Genomic DNA, 26,551 nt, shown 5'->3' with positions numbered 1-26,551 from the left:
CCCGCGGGGGGAACTGCACTGCACTTTCTCTACCCCATCGTCATCTTCTTAAACGTCTTCATCCTCCAGTCGGAAAAAAACAAGTCCAATAGCACATCAGTGTCCCGAGTCCAAACATACACATTAAAGTAGAAAAATTTTCACAGACACACACACACACACACATAAACAGACCCCCACACACGGCGCACAAACACACATTTTTGTCAAAAGTGTTTTGTTTCCACAATGCTTTTTTTCCTCAGCATTGTAAAAACAAATGAAAAAAAACTGAGGAGGATTTTCTTTGAGCAACATAAATAAAAATAAAACAATAAATAGAGATTCTATGTTTTTTTGTCTATATATATATATATATATATATATATATATATATCTGTGTCTTATGAGTGTATAGCGCTATAGGTCCTGCACCGCGGCTGGGTGGGGGGGTTCTCTACATGAGCACACAGCTCTTGGCCCGGTCCTTCCTCATGGCCGGGACGGGCTCCAGGTCCTCATCCCGCCCGGGGAGGGGGCTGAGGGGGAGGTGGGACGCCCTCTTCAGGCCCCTCCTGGAGCTGCTGCGCTTTAGCTGTGGTTTGCTGCCGTGCGGCCGGCGCACCGACGCCAGCGTAGTGACGTGGAAGACATCACGCACGCTGTTCTCTGACACCTTGGAGGTGCACTCCACGTACGCCACCGCGCCCATCTGCCGGGCTACCGTGCTGCCCTGGGAGACACGAGAGAGGGGAGGGAGGGAGGGAGGGTGGGTTCAGACACTATGGAGGGTGTTCATAGATTCAACATTGTCATTTCATACTCAACATTTCATCAGCCTCCTCCTCATCATCATTTCATCAGCCTCATCATCATCTCATCCTCATCATTTCATCAGCTTTGTCATCATCATTTACACCATCATCTTCGTCCTCATTCTCAGCATCAAAATCATCTTCTTCATTACCATCAACATCATCATATTATTTGCCCACCATCCATTCATTTATTAAACAGAAAGTAGTTTCAATTGATCTCCCACGCCGTTAAACCACTCCTTACTGGTTAAGCAGATTTCCAGGCAGATCTGCATCCGTTTTCTTGCTTTATTCCCTTTGTTTGTGTATGAGCGTATGAGTATGTCTATTTTTGTTTTTAGTTGTGATATGATGAAATGCCATATACTGCAAAACAATTTCCCCACAAGAAAAAAAAAAGTACATCTCCATCATCATCATCATCATCAGCTTCATCATCTCCCCATCATCCTCTTCCTCATCATCATAATCATCTCAGGATCACCATCCTCATCATTTATTCAGCATTTTCATCATAATCTTCATTCTCAATCTCAGCATTATCATCCTCATTCCCATGATTTAATCATTAGCGTCTTCATTAAAATAACTGAGGTCAACTTATGTACAGTGCGTCATCATTATGACACTTCCATCTCATTATTCTCTGGTTTCCATTGTTAATATGTTTTGCTTTTCGACACCTTTCATTGGTCTAGATTGGGGCTCCCCCCTTCCCTCAGTCTCTCTGCTTGGAAGAGAAGGTAAGATTCCCTGCTTTGGTCTACACACACCCCAAAAACATCCCATCTAACTTATTTCCCAAGCTCCTCCCTCTCTCTATGTTTGTGGAAAACACAGGCAGAGAGCTCACCAATCACACACAAAACTAGTACTACCCTCAGACCACTAGAACTTCATCCTACTACACTTCATTTGAAGCAACGTCAGATTACACCATTGCTGCACAGCTTGAGTTTTTTACTTTTTTGGTCGTCTTCTTTTCTATATATGTAGCGGGAGCGTTAATCTGCTACTAAAATTGTGTGTTACAAAGATCCCACTTCCCTGTATGTAACCTGTGTAACCTAATTAATGAAGACACTCCCAAGGGCCAGTATCTGTGATCGCCGATGCAAAAAAAACAGTATGTATTTAATAAGATATTGACTAATATTAAATATAATAAATATATTTAAAACAATCCAGTACTAAATAAGATATTGACTAATATTAAAGATAATAAATAGATCAAAACAATTATGTATACTCACTCTAAATATTTAAAATATATATATATATATAAATAACTATTACAGTATATTAATTATGATAAATAGATAAGAACAATTCAGTGGACCTACTCCAGACAGCACTTATGTGATATTGCAGTTATGCAGCGTTATTCCAATAAAACATGTGCTTTAACCAATTTGACAGTTCCATAAATATTCTATTTATGATAAAAAACAATTCAGAGGTCCTACTCTAAATATTTACTTCAATAACTATTACAGTATAACCATTCAATATTGGTGGCCTAATGCCCAATCACACTCTCACTCACACTTACTATAAACTCTGCAATACATATACTAGAGCAAAACAACTCAACCATAGTAATAGCAATACAACAATACAATCAGGATTCTATTTTTACAGTCCTTTGTTTCTTTCCAGGATAGATGTGAGTGGGTTCAAAGTTCAGAACATGTATGATGACGTAATTGTCCCGCAAGAGTTCAGTACCGTTCTGGCAAGCGGCTGTGCAGGCGGTGCCTGTGAGCGGTATGAATGTGTAATGCCGGACAGTCCAGAAGGAGCTCCTCTTTTATGTGTGCTTGTGATGTCAGGATGATAATGTAATAAACCTGGTACCCTGTACCGGGATGGCCCGGAGAGGTGGGTCACCAAGATGTCCGTGGATGGCAGGGCAAAGAGCGTCGGTCTGCAGGTAGGGTAAACCCAGGTTGGGCTGCTATGCGTCTGTCCGTTGCCATGGGAACCGCCAGCTGAGCTTCTTCTTGCTAAGTATACGGTTCCTCAGACGGTTTCACAAAGATATTTACTTTAAATAGATGCCCTCAACCAGTTTTGGGAACATTACTTTAAAAAAGTAGTTAGTTATAGTTACTCACTACTTGTTCCAAAAAGTAACTGAGTTCATAACTGAATTACTTTATAATAAAAGTAACTACTTACCAGGGAAAGTAACTATTTGCGTTACTGTAACAAAAAAGGTTGCTATATGTCAAAGAATTTGGATTTTTCTGAGCAGTTTTCACTTGGTCTTAATGTGTTAAATGGTTTAACTGCCCATTCAAAGCCCTGATATACTTCCAACTGAATTTTAATTTGCTTGGTTGCAAAGGCTGTGGAACATCTGCTGAATACTACAGAAAATGCCAACTTTTCATCGGATTGCTCCGGACTCGCCATTTCTGCTGCTTCATCGAATCAGTTTGGTGTGTGCGTGTGTGTGTGCGTGTGTGTGTGTGTGGCGCGTATGTCCTGGCTTGTGTGTAATAAAAACTGGCTCAGATTGGCTACTGCTTTAGCCAATCATATTTGCTTATCTCGTTGTTAACCCACCTGGTCTCCTCAGTAGCAGTCTGTGTTTGGAGCCAGGGGTGCGTTCGGATTACGCAGTTTATTCAATTCATAGTAACGCACAGCATGTAACGTACAGTAACGGTAACGGCGTTGTAACGACGGAAAAATTAATTAGTTAGATTACCCCGTTACTGAAAAAATAATGGCGTTACCTAACGCCGTTCTTTTAAACGGTGTTATTACCCACTCTGATTGTGGGTGGAAACCTTAAGCATTTCATACCTCCAACAGCTGACAGCAGTAAATTAACACACAAAAAGCTGATTAAAATGCACACATTTATGCTACCCAGATTATCAGCCCCTTTCTTCTCCTCTTGACTCAGAGGTCATGAAGCGAATGCAATGCACCCACTCGTTTATCAATGTCGGTTTCTTCTGTTCATCTTGTACTGCACTAAAGCCATGAATCTGCATTAATATTTCTATGGAATTTCTTTGGAAAAAAACCAAAATGTGTCCCTCGACATTAACACTGCCGACAGCCTCCTTGAACTCTCTCTCTCTCTATCTCTCAAAAAGCAACCTTTCATTTGTGTCAGCAAATTGTTGCCAGAATGCCAAGCAGAATGCCAAGCACAGCAACATGTCCAGGGGAGGTTCACACGACTCCTAATCTACGATGGTTTTATTGTGATGAGCCACCCCCTCTCTCGCAACCCCCCTGCAATTCCCCCTCCCCCAGCGCAACCACTACCCGGCCTCCATCTATCATCAATCCATCTACCCATCCTTCCATCCATCCATTTATCCATCCATCCATCCATCCATCCATCCATAACCAATCCCAGCCTCTATCCAGGCGTCAATGCTCGGTGCCAAGGGTGTACCTGCTCATGTGGGACTGGGATGAGCCTCTGCTTGGACAGCTCTCTCAGGGTGCCCATGTCCGTTCTCATGTCCAGCTTGCAGCCCACCAGCACCACTTTGGCATTGGGGCAGAACTCCTGCGTCTCCCCATGCCACTGTGAACACAAGGTACAAATAATCAGCACGCGACGTTGCAAAGGTGAAGTTGGGGGCAGGAACCTTGTTCAGTCAACAGGTTGATTTCATTGCTTGAAAATGTGTTTTAGGGAAGAATTTATTCATTTCAAATTTGACACGGCTATTTAGGCCGGAAAGAATTATATTAAGTCATATTTCCTTTACTGGCATTTCGTTATCTAATCTGGTTGTACATTAACATATTACGGCAAATTGATGTTGATTTTGACCTAGAAATCGCCCTAGCTATGTGACTGGTTCCAACATGCATTTAGCTTTGTTCATATCACAGAAAGACATGTACACAATATTTTGTGTAAAATCCACTTTGTTTTGATTATGCAATCTTTATTCCCTGGAAGAGCCATGGCTTCCTGATCCCTGGGCTATAGTGATAGTTGTTAGATTGTAGCTGACTCCCAGTCTAATGGTTGTTCATTTGATGACCTACCCTTACCATGCTCATTAGTTACCTGTATATGAACTCACTGTAAGTATAGAAATGCATTAATAGTGCTATATTAGTTGGTTCATTAAATGAGCTGTGAACAAATCCCTTGTGCTCTATGAAAGCCATTTATTTGTTTTATTTTTTTTCCTAAATTTACCGTTTGAAGGAATACATTGGTTTGACAGATTATTTAAGAGCTTAGAGAGAGAGCATTCTTAGACCTATCTTTCTCTTGACAACCACATTTCCATGGTTATTGTATTGGAAAGCAACTCATTAAATATAAATTGAAGTTATTGTCTATTTATGATATAAATATTCTCCAAATTTGCACATTTGTTTTAAAGTGAGATAAAAGTTTACAGATTTACCTTATACTTTTGGATGTTATTTTTTTCCAAACTCAAAATTTCATAATCATTATACTAGACAAGCTGAAAATCTCAATCTGCCTCGGTATAAATCTTCCCACAGTCAGTTTTGTGTCAAATACCGTGGCGTCTTACTATGGAATGAAAATATACATTTACTTGATTCTTCTGTCACATTGACCATATGCAAACAGAGACTGCGGAATTCCATGCTATCAAAAGCAATACGTTTAAAACAAGAATTTGATTTGATTGATGATTGTCTGCTTGTCTAGTTTAAACCCATTAATATTTATCACTACACTTTGATTTGTTCTAACTGATTGAAACAGACTTTTTTTTTTATTATTATTTTTTATTTTATATTACTGTCTTGTATTTTGGTCTGAATTTCTTTGATTGTTTTGCATTGTTTTTTTCATTTATACATATATTTTGTGTGTGTGTGTGTGTGTGTGTGTGTGTGTGTGTGTGTGTGTGTGTGTGTGTGTGTGTGTGTGTGTGTGTGTGTGTGTGTGTGTGTGTGCGTGCGTGCGTGCGTGTGTGTGCTCGTGTGCTCATCTGCTCTTATGCTAGTGTGTAAGCATATGAGCAGGAACAACACTTATATGTAAATGTATTTTGGGTGTGTTTTCTACATAAGCCTGTACAGGTTTCTGCGACACCCACACATGTATTTTTTTTATTTTTTCTACTACGTGTTTTTATAGTGATTGTATGTGAAATGAATAAACTGAAACTGAAACTAAACTCAAATATTTTTATGAGGAGCCACGCAGTATATATCTTTAACTAGAAATGTTTTTCTTCTCTACCGCTGAGACTTAGATGCTGAGGAAAGTCTTACCACTACTTATGTCTGAATTTTTGCGCTCATTTCTGTATTTGTATAAATAGAGCAGCATAGGCTTGTCAGCTCCGTTGTACACACTAAATACCAATGCATCCAATATTTCTAATTGGCTCCAGTGTGACCAATATAGCTGCAATGAAAGCAACAAAAAAACTAAAGAACATGGCCAAGCAGCCCTTTTTAAAACAGTACCATCTGGGAATAAGTGTCACCTCTGAAACACAGCTGAACCAACAATCCGGCAACATAAATAACCAACATGAGGTAACAACTTTGAAAAGTCCAAATACCATGGAAATATTCCACATGTGCAGAATACCAAGAATGTGCGCTCATGCTTCAAGTCGGGAGCGAATGTTGTCCTTTGGGGCCTCCTACTTATTCTCTCACCACCACCCAATCAGAAGCTTTGATTGTTGAACCCCCCCCCCATTTCCTGCAGCCCCTCCCCGTCGCTGTCATGAAGTGACCCCTCTGACTCCGCGATCTCCGCAGGTCAACAGCCTTATTTTTGGCTGGCTCTTGTGCAACAGGTTTCTCCATGTGGCCCCACAATATACAGAGATTAGCAGGGTGGCTGCCAAGCAGGTCAAAGGTCATGGGGGAGGGGGTTGGTGGAAAGAACCTTGGATGGCAGCTTATGTCTCGCTGTTGACAGGTTCCACTAGAGGCGTGTTAGATCTACAGAGTCTGTGGAAGAAGGTCTATCCCCTGGTTCAGACTACTGAATGCGTCGGGATGGCGCGAGAATACCTCTAAGACACACAGGAGGGGCATCTCGACGAGACTGGCCTCACACATGGCTTCAAGATGAGAGGCCGCCGGTGGTCAGCGTGGCCTGCCTTACATGACAAACATGCATGCCAAACATGGTAATTAAGAAGGGTGGTACTACTCCACGTTCTCACAACTCTAAAACACACCGAAGTTTGTAAAATTGGACTGAGAGCCACAATCAAGCACTCCCCCACATGGTCTCATCGTCGCAGCCTCACCAAACAAGCGTCAATGCCACCGCCATGACCAGACCCACCACCACCACCACCACCAACATCTGTCCATCTTTCAAAGACCAGTGGACCCACTGGACAAGGCTGACTGAGATACTGGGGTTCTAGCTCTCTTAACACACAGGCTAAATAGCATCTGCTTTGTGATTGCGTTGGCCTGGCTAATTCACCATATCTGATGTTTGAGGCTGAATGCATGGGGCTTGGGCTTTTCTTTGTTCTGTTCTTTTCCCCGGCCCTCCTGCCCTTCAGCTCCCCAGAGAGCCAGGGGTCAAGTGCCCCTAGATGTATAGGCTGGCTGGAACAGAAGGGAACGTGACACTCTCGCCTGTGTGCAGATTTGTTCAATGGTTGATTGTTAAAGGCTGAAAGCCACTGAAAGCCATCAACACTATTGAAATGCAGGATTCATGTAGGATTGTATAAGGGAACAAACAAATACATCTGGCGTTTTTTTTTTTTGGTTTGAATACAAACACTTCCTGCTGACTGAAGGAATAAATAAAGTAAAATTAACTCTAATCAAACAAAGCCACAGCAGCAAAATATACTCAAACAAAAAAACACTCCTGAAATAGGAAGAATAAGAAATAAAACAAATACACCCAGACCTTCTTCATGACGCTGTCCAAAGTCTCGGGGCGGCTGATATCAAAGCAGATGAGGACCGCGTCCGAGTCGGGATACGCCAGTGGCCGCACGTTGTCGTAGTACGAGGAACCTGCGATAAGAAAAACACACGTGCAAGAACATAGGACATCGGGTCAGGTTCACCTTGACCTCCGAGACGTTCCTCAAACAAAAGTAGCCACCCCACTACCTGCCCCCCGAACACAATGTTCACCTGATTTAACCTCATGAGGTCTTTTGCCTTTGCAATATTGCCAAGGCCTCATCAATGGCACACATAAATGAACCTGTGACGTTGAATGTCGACGTGAAGCAGCTCATAGGAAAGAAGAATGCGCACACTTGCATTCTGTTCATGCAACAACTAGGGATGTTGGGGTAGGGGGGGGGGAAACAGCCTTATGCGGGACGATATTAAAATGTCTTTGTCTACAAGGGGTTTCCACACATCACACACACACAATTATCATCACACAAAGCATCATACTTCATACCCAGGGCCGCTGCTAAGCTTTTGGAGGCCCTAAGCATAATTGGTCATAAATTATGCACACACAAAACATGTAATCATAGAGTATCACAATAACAGTCTCAACAGCAACACCATCAGTAATATGTAAAGTAATCTATAAATAATATATACAACTTTCTTAACAGCAGCATTACAATATAATTACTGCATAAAGTGCAGGCTCCAAAGATTAACGAAAATAATTATGCACATGAATATGGTATAAACGGAAGTCATCAAAACAAACAAACAAACACACATACACTATTTTTCACAAACCCAAAAACTGCCTCAAAGTGCAGTATTGTCCTAATCAAAATATTTTCCCTACACTATGCAGAACTGTAACTGTTGGATAGTGTGCAATACTAAATTGCGTGTGCATTCTCAGCAGCTGCAGGAGGCTTTATAAAGGTGCACAATGACTTTCCCTGGCAGCAAAATCACTAATCAAGTCATCATAAGACACCCTATGTGCCACTTAAGCGTTCTTGTCCTATTGTTGACAGTAGATATGTGAGTATATGAGTTTCAGTTTAGAAAAACTGCACTGAGAAAGGATGCTCCGCCTCCGATGCGAAAAGACGAGAGCTTTGAAGGCTGTACCATTTCAGGGAAGCGGGGGGGACTCTTTTTATATATTAGGTTAAAACATGTTATTTGCCCTATCACTCATAATTGAGTGATAGGGTACACAATTAAGAAAAAACAACGGTGGGCCTGTTCAAAACTAATTGATATATTTTTTGTAATGTAATAATGTAATTATTATCATGACATTTTATTAGCAACCTCAATTTTGGGGGCCCCCGCCAGGTACTTGGGGCCCTACGCGGTCTGCGTACACTGCAAATGGGGAGCGGTGGCCCTGCTCAAACCAGAACTGCTTCTGCGACTTAAGGGGGTGCTTCCCCCTCAGACCCAGATGAGGCTTTGTTCCGCCTGCATTTGGGAGGGAAGAGCCTGCCACTGTGTTGCAGGACCTCTAGCCCTCACACTGCTCTCATTAGGAGTCTTGTCTGGGGGTGTCAGTAAATGGCACGTCAACTACAGGCCATAACACCAATCATTATGATCATCATCATCATCATCATTGTCATCATCATCATCATCATCCTCATCGTAGTACAGAGTTACAACCAAAATGATTACATAAAGGATCAAAGGGTAGGCATTATGTATTACAACTCCTTACTACGGCAAAGTATGACAGCAAAGTCAAGTATACTATTATTAATTACTTGCAGCTAGCATGAGCTAGCTGGACAATGTGAATGTGTCTCTGCCTGCAATGAAGCACTCACATTCCCCTCGTGTGGCAAGCGACAATGTAGTAGACACCCACCCCCAATGCCCCCTCCTCCTTCACCAGGCTCTCGTTCTCAGACCTCACCATCACAACCATCCACCCGGACGCGTATTGGCAACAATAGAATAAGCGTTCCTCATGAGGGTCACTGGCTGCATGTGAAGAAGGGGCTGGGTGGGGCGATGAGTGATGAAGTGAAATGAGAAACATCACAAGAAGCTTTTTTCCTCGCCAGAAATAGTGGTGAGAGTCTGTGGTAGTATGTGGTGATTACATTCATTGCATTTTTTTTTTTTTTTGCAAGTGAGTACTTGTAAAAGCCCTAGCTAAATACAACTTATTATTATTTTATTGTTGCATTGGAGATCGTCCCTCAAAGTTAAAACGATATGGAAAGAAAACGGTTACTATATGAAGAGACAGTAGGAATAATACGCCACCAAGGACACCATTAGGAAGTCCTGCTCTTCTCCTTAGCTAGCCCGGTTTAGAAACTCACTGAGTACTGGCCTACCATATTGCTGGGATTGGGGCACACACACACACACACACACACACACACACACACACGCACACACACACACACACACACACACACACACACACACACACACACACACACGGATCCACTTGAGGTGCTTTGGGTGCCAAGCCAAGATTTCTTATGTATTGGTCGAGAGGGCAATGAGAGAGAGACAGAGAGAAACAAGGATATAGAGGGATGGCAAGGAGAAAGAGAGAGATAATGAGAGAGATAGATAAGGACAGCGAGAGAGAGAAAGAGATAGAGAATGAGAGACATAATGAGAAAGAAAGAAAGAAACAAAGAGTGGAGAGAGCTCGAGGGCAAGGAGAGAGAGAGGCCAAGTGAGAGACCGTTCGGAAAAGCAGAAAGAACCAGGGGGGCAGAACCCCAGTGTCAGTGACGCTGACCTGGCCAAGGGGATGTTTGGCGTGGTGTTGGTGGAAAGGAAGTAAAGTCGCTAATACATGTTTTTTTACTTTAGGAAAGAATGAAAAGAGTAGCAGACAAGATTTCTGGGATCGATGGGTCAGTCCCTTCAGTTTCAAATGATTGACAGGCCGCAGGGACAGGAAGAGACCTTCGTCACACACCAACAATTTGGAGAGCTGTTCTGTTTCCTGAGTGACAGACGGACTGAATCAGCATTTCTGCAAAGTCATGAGGACCAAGTCCTCTATCTAAATGAAGGCATGAGGTAAGAGACGGGTTCCAGAAAGGAAAATGTGCAGTGCGGCACTAATAGAAGTCAATCACTCTCACAAGCAAAAATCTGGCCTGCGGTTTGAAGTTTTTTCTCACACACACACACACACACACACACACACACACACACACACACACACACACACACACACACACACACACACACAGACAGAGGGACTAAAGAGTGACTTGAGCTTGCGAACTGCTTTGCTGATTTTGCTGCTGGGGGGGTACAGCTCAGACCAAAATAAGTCCTTTGATAAAGAAAATTCCAGCAGAAAGCAATGCAGGGTTTGATTCCCGATGCCTGCAGTTTACCGCTATACCTACCTAAACCCTGCTACCACTTGCTGCCGAATGACTTGAAAATCCTCTGTTTAAATGACAAAATTGTAAATAGCAATGTAGTCAGCGTATTAATCTGTTGATTTAATGATATTTCTTGAGTGTGCTCAAATAAATTAATCCAATTGTAAACAAAAACTGTGTGAAGCAGATTGAAGGAGCCTAGGAAGGCTTAAGGGAGTCAGCTGAGAATCAAAGAAGGCCTGTAGTTGAATGAAAACACTAATCTCATTCTATCTCCGCATCAACAGCATTACTGTAAACCTCAGGGTTATTTTTGCTCTGCAGTGCAGCAGGAAGAAACAACCATTTGGCAAAGAAATTGCTTTTTTTTGCCATGAGCCCTTCTAATGTGTCTGTTAACATATGGAAGGGTGTCCAAGGCAACAAACACTTCATTAGGTTTTCTACACAAAAACATCCGCACACACACAGCCAGGTCAAATAAATGAATGAAGAAAAGGGAGCTGGTGCTGTGCTGGGAGTTAAGAACTGGCTAAGAAAAACACACACACAGTGAACACTTCCCGGTGGCGCCCTTCCCTCTCTTTCTCTCTTGTGTTCGGCCATTTTGTTGTTACTGAAACCACCATACACAGTACGCCGCCAAAACATGTCACAATTGGACGCTGGAGTATCGTAACCTGGAGTTATGCTAATGTCTTCTTTGTGGGATCTGAAAGGAGGGGAAGAAGGGTTGAGAGAGCAGGAGAACAGGAGAGCGAGAGTGGGGGGGGGGGGGCTAATGACTTAAGTCCATTCATGTTCAGGGAGAACTAAAACAAAGGGAGGGGGGTTGCTTGGGTTCAATACTATAAGCGGCCAATTCAACTTTCAATGGTAAAATATGCATGTTTCAACATCCGAGGGGGGTGTGTGTGTAGTTGACTGGCCATGTCAATTATTGCACAGTTGCTTCAATTAAAGCTGTAGTAAAGAAAACTAAACTAAACGTCACGCAATGACCACTTGACATCCATACAGAGACATCCTCACATTTTATCAATATCAACCATCAATCATACTATTCACATCAACCTCATCACAAAAGAAGCACAAGAGTGGACAATCCCTCTCGAATACACAGTTAAATTGTGCAAACCTGGTAGCAGGCATACACGCACGCAGTTGTTGCTGTGAATCGGTAACTCAGGCAACGATGGCAGAATTCTTCAAAGGTATTAGAGCAAAGCTGGGCCAGAGGAGTTGACAGTGGGTTAAATATCCATCAACCTTTGGCTGGGTCCTAAGGCTCCTTTGCTACACACGATATCGATTAAAGCAGCAAAAGCCTCCCTGTTGCATAGATCTGATTCAGGCCTATTCCCTTTCTCTCTTCCTTTCTCTCGCGCTCTCTATTTCTCTCCCTTTTTCTCTCCCCCCTGGCTTTCTCTCTCCCCTGGCTAATATCCATCTCTCTCCCTCTATCAATCTCTCCAGATTCAAGAATTACAGGGCTTTATTGGAATGGAACATGTACATTGTACATGTACATGTACAATATACATTGCCAAAGCACTAAAAATTAAATCAGATAAAACGTAGGATACAAAATAGTAACAGTATATCCTCATCCTCATCTTCAAATCGCCGAGTTGTTCCCAAGCATATAAGAGATATAATCTCTAGGGCTGCCCCCTAGTAGTCGACCAAACGTTAGTCGATGAGAAGAGTCTCAGTCGACCAAGTATGCATTGGTCGGTTAGTCGCATGATTTATTTATTTTTTTAACTCCCGGGGAGTTTTGCTAGAGTTTGCTATTACAAACTAATAGTGAAACACTTAAAATAAAGGGGGTACAGATTTCTGCCAACCCTGACAGACGGTATAGTCACCATTACTGTACACTTTCTACAATATCAAGTGCAAGGGAAGAATTGAACATAAAACCAACTCTTGTGTTTCACATGGTGATGGCCTTGCTGAAACCAATCAGATAAAGGGCAAGACGAAAAATACCCAATGTCAGTCACACAACTGTGCCTTTTTTTTTTTAACTCCCGGGGACTCTCGGGGGTAACACCCTTCAATTTGACCGACAGTGGGTCTGCTTATAGGTCGGAATATGGTCGGAATGAAGCGGCCGCCGATTACTGACAGGCTGGGTACTTTATTCTTAGTTTCACTAACTTAACAGTACACGTTTGCACAGACACAACCGGACTCGTTCATTACTTCACTAGACTGAAACACGCCACCGCTCGCTCTCCTCACTCGTCCAATCACACACACACACACACACTGCCATTCCCGTGCACACACATACGCTACTCTAGTAACAATAATTATTGACAACAGTTAGCTGAACATTATAGGGTCTCGGCCTTCACCTCCCTGTTTTCTCAGTTACACACAGATATCAACTACATTTATCCCAGTGTTTGTTGGATGTGAAATGAAGCAAAAAAAGGTTGCTCTCTTTCTCCGGTAACGCAGTCGTTTGCGAACGCCTTTCTTCTTCGTCGTTTCTTCTATTTGTCTGTAACTCATGCTCCAATCTTTCATCGATCGATGCGGATATTGTGGATGCAACGGTATATATGATGCATCGCTGCAGCAACATTTAAGATGATTGCGATGAGTACATACATTACACATTTCTCAGCCCTGGAACTCAAACCATTTTCTGATGCCCCAAATGTTTTTTTAAAAAAGATAATAATGATATCATAAACGTGCGACGACTATTCGACTAATGGCTTGTGCTACGACTACTAGTCGACTAGCATAATCTTTGGTCGGGAGCAGCCCTAATAATCTCTCCACCTAGTCCTGGGTCTTCCCCGAGGTCTCCTTCCAACTGGTAGTGCCTGGCACACCTCCCTAGGGAGGCGCCCAGTGGGCATCCTTACCAGATGTCCGAACCACCTCAAATGACTCCTTTCTAAGCAGAGGAGCATTGGCTCTAATCCAAGTTCCTCACAGCTTTCTGAGCTTCTCACCCCATCCCTAAGGGAGTCGCCAGCTACCCTCCTGAGAAAACCCATCTCGGCCGTTTGTACCCGCGATCTTGTCCTTTCAGGTGTCACCCATCCTTCATGACCATAGGTGAGGTCAGGAACGAAGATCGACCGGTAGATCGAGAGCTTTGTCTTGCGGCTCAGCTCTCTTTTCGTCACAACGGTGCGGTAAAGCTTGCTCCAATTCTCCGGCCAATCTCACGCTCCATCGTCCCTCCCGCCGAAAACACAGAAACACAGATACATGGCAGCCAGGGCACCAGAGCCGTAACACTTATTAACACTGAGGAACCCCGACACCAGCCAGGGCGCTGAAGGAGCACCAGATGGATGCTACTACTTCCGTAGCCTTGTTACTTCCAACGTGAGCTGGGTAGTCAGTCCAGAGTGTATTGTTATTTCTGATTCTATCGTGTTTTTTGGGTATTTAGAATTAAAGCCCAATATGAGATCTTGATATGAGATGACTATAATGTTGTTACAGACGTCAGAGTAGTTATTTGTGAAAACGGAAATGACAAGAGAAACCTGCATCTGATTCTTATGACTGCGTGCCATTGTTCGATTGTGGAACTAAAAGGAGACATGTATGACATATAATGTTGAACTCTTCTCCTGTGTTCTTTAGTTTAGAGCAAGGCGCTTCGCCGGACGGTTGTGACACCTCACTGACAAACACACACAAAGACACACAAATCTGAGCCCTCCATTTATAAACACACACATGCGATGCATGCATGTGTATTTGTGTGTGCAATTGTGTTTGTATGTGTGTGTGTGTGTGTGTGTGCAAGTGTGTGCGTGTGTGTGCGATCGCGAGCGTGCGTGCGTGTGTGTGTGTGTGTGTGTGTGCAAGTGGGATGAAGCAGGGGATGAGAGACATAGCCCCCACACATTCTCACACACACACACACACACACACACACACACACACACACACACACACACACACACAAACAGCCCTCTAATGTGCTTGTTCCACACTGGCTGACTTGACTGAAACACACCTACTTTCACGGACAAACACACACAAACCCGGTGGAATATCTTTAACTGTGAGTCACAGTCCCTTCATTCATTAATTAACAGCAAAAGAACATTGACATAAGTGTTTCATGTGAATACCACTCAAGGACCAGCAGGAGCCACAGAGGAGGAGGAGGAGGAGGAGGAGGAGTGTGTCTACCTTGAATCGACAGCGCTGTCGATTCGATTTCAGCAGATCACGGGATGGGTCTCCGGTTAGTGCGGCTAAGACTTGCATATGCTTGTGTGTGTGTGTGTGTGGTGTGGGTCAGCTGCTATGTTTGCAAGCCACAATGTGGGCCCCAAGTGCCACAGGCCGGCCTACACATAGGAGGGGTGTTGGTGGGGGCTGGGGAGGCATGGCTGTTGAAATTCCCATACGCTAAAATCCCCGCGGTCACACAAATGCCAGTATGCATGGGTTCACACATTGTGCACACATGCACACATACATACGCATTCCCCACGCGCATCCAAACAGTATTTACTTTTCACCCCTGTGTTTTTCCCTCCACTTTCCCTCCACTGTGTCTGGAGATTCCCCCCCCATTGCCTTGGCCATGTATATAGCTTTTTAAACACCGTTCCTTACTAAACTCCCATCACAGCCCTGTTGTAGGGGGCACATGCCCAGTGTGGGTCCCACACTAGTGTCAAGGACAGTTCATGTTTCCCCCTCCTGAGCTCCAGGTTTCCTCTCATCTCACATGTCCTTCTATTTAACACGGGCCACTTAAAGTCACAGCCCTTACGACTAATTGTTGAGATCGTTCCAGCGGTGCACTTATACTTTAGCACTTCAATAGTTTAGATTTGAGTTCATGTAACTTGTATATACATTTAAATGTTTTATGTATTTGTAATATATTGTGACTTACAATATCATGGTTACTATGATTATAATTAATATTATGATTACTATTGTGCTTCTTGATGTGAGTTGCTGTAACACCTTAAGTTCCCCGCAGGGATGAATAAAACAACTGTCTATCCTTCTTTAGAGAGCAAGAATTATGTTTTGTTTTGCCTGGGAGGGGTTGCAGTTTAGCCAAAGACCGGGTGTTTAAACTGATTTTACGTGGTTTGGGGTGGTTCTGGCCCCTCATAATCCTACCATATATACAAACTAGGACACAGGGGGAGATGGTGTACTGAATGGCTATTCCCCACAGCGTCACCTACACAGTGCAGTGTCTTCTGCTTGGAGGGAGATAATAGATCACAGGGATAACACGGGAGGTTTATGAGGGGGTACATCATGGCTAGCTTCACACCAGCTTTGCAGCTAACCGGCGGTGCTGTGGATGTTTTTTACCTTCACCCTTTGGTGCAGGAGCTAAGTAGCGCAGATGGTGTGGTTGAGGCATTTCTGCATGTGCGTGCGTGCGTGTGTGTGTGTCCATGGATGCTTGACGCTGTATGGAAAGTGTGTTAAAGTATCAAACAAACAAAGGTGCCTGTGTGTGCCTGTGTGTGTGTGCGTGTGCGTGGATATTGTGTGTTAATTATGGCATTTTTTTTTGCTGTGCATTTGGCACAGCATTACCGGGGCGCCTCTGCCCTCTTGTCTGTCTCATGTGGTCGTTGAGTACAGCTGGGCTCAGCCATCATGCTTCAACAACCAGTCTTTGAGTAATTGCGGTTTCATGTTTTTTTTATACACACAGATATAACCACCGAGATTTGCGAAGAGGTAAACAACACCCCACACTGGGTGTCACTGATTAGGTGAAAAAGAGTGAAAAGATCTGGAATGGATCATCAACGCCATCAAAATGTAAGTCCTTTCACCGCCGGCGGTTAGACAATATCAATATCAGGATACAGCTTCTGCTCTCTTCTGTGTCCTGGTTTTAGTATGCCTGTGGTTGTTTGTTGCAACGCAGAAGACAGGATGTCTTGTCATTGGTCACACCCGACGGACAAGAATAAGGCTCTTTCAACGATATCAACGATAAGGATATCGATTCATGTTTTGGTTGTTGCTTATTCACACTTTTTTAATATACTGAGAAAATATTACTAATATACATTTATGTAATATAAATATAACTTCCTGGTGATTTCCTTTGGATTTGGATCCAACACATCTTTCTGGAGAAGTGAGACATTCCGTCATGACCAACTGGAACAAGGATATGGCCTCTCAACCTCTCTACAATGTGACCCTTGCCCGGGTTTCCAGGCAGGCAGGCAACGGACAGGACATGGTGTTTATGTCAGAAAGATTTGAAAACCAATACAAACATCCCAATGGTGTCTGAGATTCAACTGGAGGGAGGGGGAAATATGCATGGAAATACACGGATGGAAATGGTTTACGATGTAGGCATACAAAATATTTTGATCAGGTCAGGCCTGTTGCTCAAGGATGGCTACGGTTGTAGGGTGTGGACAATGAGGATCGAACTCACTACCTTCCAGCTGGGAATAGAAGTACAATTTGTAGAATTAAGTGGAATTTAAGGAGAATTTGAAGGAGGGTGATTCAGTGTTGCATTATGAAAACAGGTTTTCTTTAGGCAGTTGTTGCCTCTACCCCAGACATTCTCAACCTGGGGTCTGTAGGCAATACCGAGGGGTCTGCGAAATACTAATCTATAAATTAAAAATATAAAGAATATATTAAAAATATATATATATACAGTATATATATATATATATATATATATATATATATATATATATATATATATATATATATATACATTTTTAATTTAAAAAAAAAAAAGTGTAGATACAGATGGGTGCCATTTTTGCAAATAAGAAAAGCATAGTGGCCATTACTCCCACCCACATTAACTTAAACACTCTGATATGATTGTAACAAATTAAGTTACACTTCAGTCGCTTAGCTAATTAGGGTCTACGAGGCAGCTACCTATCTTGCGACCATGGATAAATATTTAAGTAGGACCAGTGACGCCGAGCCTAAATCAGCTAAATTTGGGAAATATGACGACAGTTAAATAGAGTTTGGTTTCATTGAAAACGGCGAGGAATGTGTGTTTGTGTGTGTGTCAGGGATGGAAATTAACACCCGCCACACGCCATTTGCGGGTGGATTTGTATGGTGGCGGGTGAATTGTGTCACTTCACCCGCCACTGTGTCAGGTCCGATCAAATTTGCATATTTAATACATTCGTCATACGGCGCTGCACAGTTCCACAACCATTACTGTCAACATCCGGCCCCCTTCTTCTTCTACGCCTCTTTTCCTGAACTGCGACTGTCAACATCCGGGATAATATACCGGTAACCATAGAGATAATATGCCGGTATCAACATTCGGTATATTTTTAATGGCGAACATCGGACAGTGGGCAACACCGTGACCGGCTGGTGTTTGACGGGACGAGCCAGACAATGTTCTGTGCTCTCTGTCGTAAACATGCTTCGGATGGCCACAGGTCCAATAGTTTTGTGAGTGGGACACAAAACCTAAAATTGGAAGCCGTGGAGGACCACGAGTCCTCAAAAAGTCACCTTCACGTTTTGAAAATTGCCAAGGGAAAATCAGCGCCCGAAACCACGACAGCGATGAGGACGCTCGTTAGCCTCAAAACAGCCCAGCTTGATAGAATGGCTCTACTATTATAAAAAAAAAGGGAAGGCCATTTCAAGACTTCGAATGGCACTGCACGTAAGTTTTTTTTTTTTATTTTCTATTAGGCCTAATGCAATAGTTTGTTGCTGTCGAAAAACTAGCATGTTGGGTAACCTTAGAGCTCTGCTCACTTGTTTGGCAAACAGCTGCTTTCTGTCAGTCTGGTCAAAACAGATGTCAAGTGTGTGTGCTAAGACGTAGGGCTGTCCCGAATACCATTTTACAGGCTTAGAATACTCGTTGGATATTCCGAGCGAGTATTCCAAAACTCGTTCAAAAACAACATTAATAATAGAACAGTAAAAAAGTCGGAGTTCCTTACTTTGCTGTTGTTCCGTTCCAAATCATCTGTCACCTGTGCCATCGTAGCTCTTACAGGAGCTTATCAATTCATCCCGTAACGTGCATATAAATCCATACAAAGATCCAATGTTTAGTCGTTTGTGTCCATATTAAATCCATTATTGACCGGGTATTCCTTTGACAAAAGCCAGTCTGTGAATGCGCAATAGCAGGGCTGCATAGCGAACGTACACAAACAGATACGCTAACGAGTTCCTATACATATATATATATATATATATATATATATATATATATATATATATATATATATATATATATATATATATATATATATATATAGTTTAATGTATTCTGACGTTTTTCAATGTGTCTTGCACTTATTAAGTCATTGTTTCTTGTTCTTGTTTCTTCATGGTCTGTTTTCAAATGTTTAATTTCGAATGCATAGGCAAAGTATGAGTCTTCCTATACCGAGAGGATACATCTGTTGCATTATAGGGGCAGATTTCATTATACATCTGGTTGAATTGAAGAAATTAAAAGGCCAGTGCACTGAAAAAACAAATGTTCCTATTGACTTATGATGGTGTAGCAATGTTGTTTTATTGTTAATATGTCAATTTGTTTTTTATTGAAAATACTTTGTATAGATGAATTATCCCCAAACTTGTCATCGTAATACCTTTTAAATAAACACGACTCAACATGGCAGATACCTGTGTATTGTTTATCATATGCGGTAAGAGTGTAACATTTTCAACTCAGTTCCTTGGTAGCACCTACTTACAGTAAAAATCACTTCTGATGGATAAATGATGTGTATGAAAAACACTTTTCTTATCTATTGTTACTATTATATTGTTTAAAATGTCTGCATATATTAAAAAGAATATATAGCATATAAAAAGTGGCTGGTAAAAAAGATGAGTGGCTGGTAGATTTTTAAATCTACCTGCCACAGTGGCTGGTGGGCAGAAAAGTTAATTTCCATCTCTGGTGTGTGTGAGACTGATTAAGAGGGAGCCGACTTGTTTTGCCGTGTCTCTTGATTCCTTTTCTCCAAATCAACAAAGCAAACAATTGAATCCAAAGCCACGACACCACAGTTCACCGGCTGAGAGTGAGTGAATCAGACAAAACACGACTGGCATAGCTTCAAAATGAAACCCCGAATTTGTGTAGGGTCCGAGAGGGTAAATAACCGCGTTGTCTGATTACAGTTTAATTCATTTTTTACAATTGACCAGCTCTTGTTTTGAAGAATAATCACCGCGCCATTCGTTTCAATGGGAATCGCGACGGTCTATACTTTCAACATTAAGTGTACATAATTATTATAATTTGAAATTCGTCCCAGCCCAGGGTGCGAACTACGGGGGAGCCAGGGGGGTCTCAGCCCCCCTTAATGAGACATGAGCTCCCCTGAAAACATGATTAGTGAAATTTTGGGGGGGTCTCTAAAATATTGGCAAAATGCTGTTTTTTCCCATGCATTTCCTTTTTTTCTTTTTTGTATTGTCATAATCATGGATCATTTGTAAAATTAGGCTATTTTTAATGTATGAGTTGTGCATGAGGGTGATTCATCACTATTTCACTTTAATAAAGATACCGGCCTGCATGCAATTCTTGTCCTCACCATTGAAGCGTGGGGACGCTATGTCTTAAACGTCACTTTAAATCAGACATCGGAGAAAAAAAAAAAAGCTCTGGACCATTTGCGCTGGAGCCGCTGGACCTGCTCAATTTCGTATTTCATGTTTTGCAGTCATGTCAAAAAGAAAATATGGAAATTTACTTACAAATTTCGGATTTATAAAGAAATCGAAGACGAATGAGTCTGAGAAGCAGCAAGAGGCGAGTTCTTCGGCAGATGCTAGCTGTGCTTATATGTGCTGACATAAGGCAAGTAGGCATACAGGCTTGCAATAACGGATGTGTTTTGAGTTAGTCCTCGCTCTGACGCACGCGCAAGCACCCCCCCCCCACATAAGTGAGCCCCCCGAAAGCCGCAGTATAGTTCGCACACTGTCCCAGCCTTTATACCACAGATACTATAGGGTCTATAGCATATAACCGCCTTTTCTGATTACAGTTTAATGTAACAGTAAGCTGACAAAATCGCTAATTAACACCGCAACTGCAAATTAACCACACGGAGATAGCCATGGCAACCGATCAAACAAATTTTCTTTTTGCCATCTTTCTGCGTGCGCATCCGCCGTGTTGATAAACAAATAATCCCCCTATAGGCTTTTGTGGATCACCTCCAATAATCTAAGATCTTACTCAACAATAACAAGCAAAATTACTTTTCTCTAGCCTATTAACACATTTCAATGTTGTCTGCCATGTGTCTGCCTGGCAGGGAGTCCGGCGGCGGAGCTTCTCCTCCGGCGGTGGCAGAGCCTCTCCGGCGAGAGTCCATATACGGGAACAATCCCTTTCTCTTCAGTTTCGTGGTTCAATCTGGACTTCAGGGAGTCAAAACCAAAGCTCCCCCCCCCCCCCCCCCCCCCCAAATTCCTACTCAACCATGGCCGAGATAACCCCCACTACGAGTCTTTACTTGTTGTGGAAGTACCAGAGAGTGGAACCAGACGCAGTCTTTAAGATTCATAATATCACAGAATATCCCCGTCAGTTTGGCCGCGGCGCAATGAATTAATAAAGATCGTAAACGCATCAGAAGAAAAAAAATTAATTTTGACATTTTGAAGTTATTGCTTAACAACCTTGTTGATGACCAACATTTAAAAAAACATGTACTTTTAATTCAGCCATGGATGAACTTCCTAGGAATGTAACGATACACCAACTCACGATTCGGTTTGTATCACAATTTTTGTCCCACGGTTCGATACATCCCACGATTTTTTTAAATTTAAAATTTTTTTTTACTTAATGTAACATTTAATAAAAAATAATTTGGAACACTGAACAGATTTGAACAGAAAGAATACTATTAAAGTAGGCCTATAGCAAAATGAATGAATAAATAACCAAAGATTGCAGTTGGAGGATGCTTGCAGGTAGGCAAAAACCGTCAACTAGTTTTGCGGTTTAGGCTTACGGATTTGAAAATATTAATGTCAGATAAATAATAGTAATTTGAATAGTTTGGCAGCACTAACCAGCATTCCCGCTAGAAAAAACGGTGTCGGTCAAAGTGACCTGCATAGGTTTCGTTTTCGGTCAAATATCCTATTATCGCTTCTTATTAGGCTATGTAGCTTAAATAATGACACAAACAGGCCGTATAGAATGAAACATGTTTAATAGCCTAACTTTCAAATAGATGGGAAAAAACATGAACATCTGATTCGCAATAACGAGGCATAGTGTTACGAGTAGCGTGTGTGTGTGTGTGTGTGTGTGTGTGTGTGTGTGTGAGTGACGTCAGCGAGTAAGTGGACGAGCGAGGAGAACGAGCGGTAGTGCGAGTGTGTGTCGGCGTGTGTGTCTACCAAACGAGTCCGGTAGAATAAAGTACCCAGCCTATAAGCAGACCAACTGCCGGTCAAAGCACACAAAACACTAGAGACAGGGATCACACAGGCTGTTTTTGCACGCTTGGCCCACTCTGGATAAATGTCGTTCAGATCGCATATGGAGGACTTCGCAGGCTGTGGAGAAATGCAATCCTCCATAGCCACGGAACGCTGTCATCACAGCGAGGGCATCTCGTCGCAGACTTACGTCATCGATAAGGGAGCGTCGTCAGCAGGCTATTATTTAGAACGATTATTAGCAAATTTCAATATGACAATTTGACCGGAGAGATACAATTTTGTCTGACATTTTATTTTTCTATTACCGGACAACGGAAACCCTGGCACTAACAGCTCATATCACGTGGCTGGATCTGAACTGGAAGTATAATGGGAGTTAGAAAGGCTGTGTCGCGCTTCTGCCTACTCACACTGCGAGACAGGTTTGTGGCTTTGAGTGTCGAGATTTCTGTTTCGATACGCATATCGCTGCAGCCCTACTGTCTACTGAAAACATCTTTCTCGAATGCTGCCTGAGTTTGTTGTTGCTGGTGACGTAAAGAGTTCAGCCGGTGGCTCTAATACCACTAGTTGAAATAGGTACAGCGCCACCTATCATACCGGGGCATAGAGCTGGGCATTTAATCTATTTTTAATCGTAATTCGAATTTATGGTTTGGGATGATTTTTCCAGTGAGTCCAGTGAATAGCAAAGCCCCCTACTCTTCATAAAAAGTAAAATATCAACATGCCAGCATGCGCTGAAAAAAGTGAGTGTGTAAAGTTTGCCTAAAGTCTGGGGCAACCAAAAGCAGCAGCACAACACATTTATTCCAACATCTTAAACTGAGGCACGCAGCAGAGTGGGAGATGTGTGTTATTCATTTTGCTTTGTTAATCATTGTAATTCTTCAAATAACATCCAAACTCACAAAAAATATATCGGATTAAGCGGTGCATGAAAACGTACTGACTGACATGCTAATGCTGACCAAAACGTCAACACGCCCACTCACATGGTGTGAGAAATACAGACATTCTACGCCTAATTCACAGTAGGGATGCACAATATATAGGCATTAATGTCGGTATCGGCTGATGTTCGTCATTTTTTAACATATCGGCATCGGTCCAATGAGTAAAATTGGGCCGATATCCACAACCGATATCCTCTAGTTGCTGTTTGTGTGTCGGGAGAGGGAGAAGGGGGGGAGGGGGATTTGGCCATGTGTATAGGGGGATTATTTATTTATCAACACGGCGGATGCGCGCGCAGAATGATCGCAAAAAGAAAATTTGTTTGACCATGGTAATCTCTGTGTGGTTGCAGTGTTAATTAGCGATGTTGTCAGCTTACTGTTACATTAAACTGTAATCAGAGAAGTTCTATATGCTATAGACCCTATAGTATCTGTGGTATAAAGGCTGGGACGAATTTCGAATCATAAATATGTACACTTTATGTTGAAAGTATAGACCGTCGCGACTCCCATTGAAACGAATGGCGCAGTGATTATTCTTCAAAACGAGAGCTGGTAAATTGTGAAAAATGAATTCAACTGTAATCAGACAACGCGGTTATATGCTATAGACCCTAGAGTATAGGTTGTTTGGTAAAGGTTGGTTACTTATGTTTTATGGTAACCCTGTAACCTTGTTATTTGGAAGTTAAATACGTTCTGAAAATAAAGGTAGACATTCAAAAATTCAGTTTGCATGATTTTCAGCATCGGCCAAAAATGTCATATCGGTGCGTCCCTAATTCACACATAAAGTAATTATATTTCCTCCGGAGAAAATACTACCTCAGGGGTAGTATTTTTAACTACCTTTTTACTATTTTTTACTACCTCAGGGGTAGTATTTTTTCAGGAGAAATTCAGGGTACAAATGTCTTGACATGTTGTTCAGAGATACGGCCCATCAGGAGAATATCAGGACATATGTCTGAAAGCAGCTTATAGCTGCTTTCAGACAAATGTGTAAGTCCTGAAGGGCCGTATGTCTGAACAAATTATAATAAATATCGTTCTGCCTCCATACTGTCTGTGGTTAACCCAAAACAAACTACAGTGACAGCGGACACACTTATGCCGCCTCTTGTAACTTAGACCCTACGTCATATCCTGCCCTTTGCAAGCCCACCCCCCTAAACCACACAGAGATTCTACTGATGTCTAAACGACACAGATGTATGCAGATAAAGCATGAAGTCTGAATCACCATCAGGGTCAAATCTCCTGATGTAAAAAAGCTGAGAAATGCGGAGCACATGTCTGAAAACGGCTTATGACACATGCCCACACACATACATGCTCACATGAAAATACACATACACAGTAAAAAGTTGCAAACATATTTAAATAGATTTTGCCACAGGGTACTTTTTCCTCAAGATGGAACCTTAGAGGCTGGAGATAAGAGAAGTCTTCTGAGTCACGGCTCCAAGCCTCCTAGAGTCCCCAAGACCGATATGAGGCTCAAGAAGATTTACCACCGGGAATGGCACTCAGGCCAATCAACAAAAAAACATTCTTCAGGGGTGAACGCCCATATAACTTTAAAAATATCTCGCCGTGGTTCATTCTAGAGACGCTTTTAAGTTGGAGATTGTTTTTGCCAATGGAAGGAATTCCCCCCTTGGAGGGTTACCACACCAAGGTCCCTCAAGCTACAGCTGTGGATGTGGAGGGAGACTAGGCCTGTGCACTCACTACTGGGCTGTCCACATACATAAACAGCACCAGTTGCAACAGATGCATGCCTGTTATTACTGCTGGGAAGAAAGTATTTAGAAAATACATGCCTAGAGCATATATATATTTCTAGAGGGAAACTATAGGAAAGTTATGTTAGATGTTATGGATTTGACTGTGACGTGTAGCGTTCACCACCACTCTATAAACAACAACCACCACAGCACTTCCCACCATCACGGTCCCACCCTGACCCCAAATCCGAGCATGGGAGCAATCGGACACACACACACACACACACACACACACACACACACACACACACAAAAACAAAGCACGCTGTGGAATGCAAACATAGCCTACAGCGCGCACTGGGGCACGAAGACAAATGAGGTTTCCATGAACGACAGTCGAAAAAATAGCTAGGCTTATACATATGTCACAAGATGGCAAGGTTGAGGGCCAATTTTAGTTGCGTGGGAAAAGTTGCAATGGACATGAATCCGTCGTGCCTTCCTGCCATCCCAGCCAGGGACAGATATCACAGAGGGCTGATTGGATGTCAGAATCCTGAGGGAAATGGGACAGCCAAGAAATTGCCTTACCTGACGTATCCCACATGTTCAGCTCAATCCGCTGCTTGTCGATCTCAAAGCTGGCGGTGTAGTTTTCAAACACTGTAGCTACATAGTTCTAAAAGTTCCATAGAAGAGACATTTGGGATTTAATTGCTTTTAGACTACTGTAGAGACAAAAAGTTATGCAGTCTATTTTTCAATATGTAATTTATTTCTGCCTTTATAATATCTGCAACTGTAAAGCATAGGCCTATGCGTATTATAAATGCACCATGACTCCAATAAGTACTAAGTAAAAGTCAAGTAGCCATAATAATTCAAAATAATGATATTATGGATTGGTTTGTTCGGTGGTAAATGACAGATATTCATCGTATACAAACACACTTGATAAGTCTGGCCATGGACTAAATGCAAAATAGATCTATATAAAAGCAATTTATATATACATGTATAAATATGTTTCCAAAATGACTGTTAAATTGATTCTTACCTCTGGATAGCAGTCCTTAGCGAAAACGTGCAACAGTGCGGTTTTACCACATTGTGTATCTCCAACCACAACAATTTTACAGCGGCTGCCTAGGCTGTCCATTTTAAATCGTTTTCTTCCCACGGAAACAGACAGGTATCATTCATCCACCGATTTGTGATCATGCGTAATGGGTGTGCTTTTGATGGTGAGCCCGCAAAAAGATGCGCCGATTGGTTCGCACTTGGTCCACATTAGGCTGGTGGAGCTGATGAAACACTACGGACACAAATACTACCAACGGTTGCTGCCCTACCTCCTACCTGACTGA

At 42.4% G+C, this 26,551-nt stretch overlaps 1 protein-coding gene across 1 annotated transcript; it reads right to left on the bottom strand.

Moving 5' to 3' along the window:
- Positions 1 to 436: 436 nt before the first annotated feature.
- Positions 437 to 26,343, bottom strand: rnd2 (Rho family GTPase 2; the record flags this gene model as incomplete). Its single annotated transcript, XM_079746803.1, has 5 exons — positions 437 to 712; positions 4,219 to 4,353; positions 7,672 to 7,781; positions 25,776 to 25,863; positions 26,242 to 26,343. The coding sequence occupies 5 exons, from the start codon at positions 26,341 to 26,343 to the stop codon at positions 437 to 439; spliced, it is 711 nt and encodes a 236-aa protein (XP_079602929.1).
- Between the last annotated feature and the right edge of the window lie 208 nt (positions 26,344 to 26,551).

Source organism: Pollachius pollachius, assembly GCF_949987615.1.
Source record: "Pollachius pollachius genome assembly, chromosome: 11".
NCBI lineage: Eukaryota > Metazoa > Chordata > Actinopteri > Gadiformes > Gadidae > Pollachius > Pollachius pollachius.
This window is presented reverse-complemented; position numbering and strand designations above follow the sequence as displayed.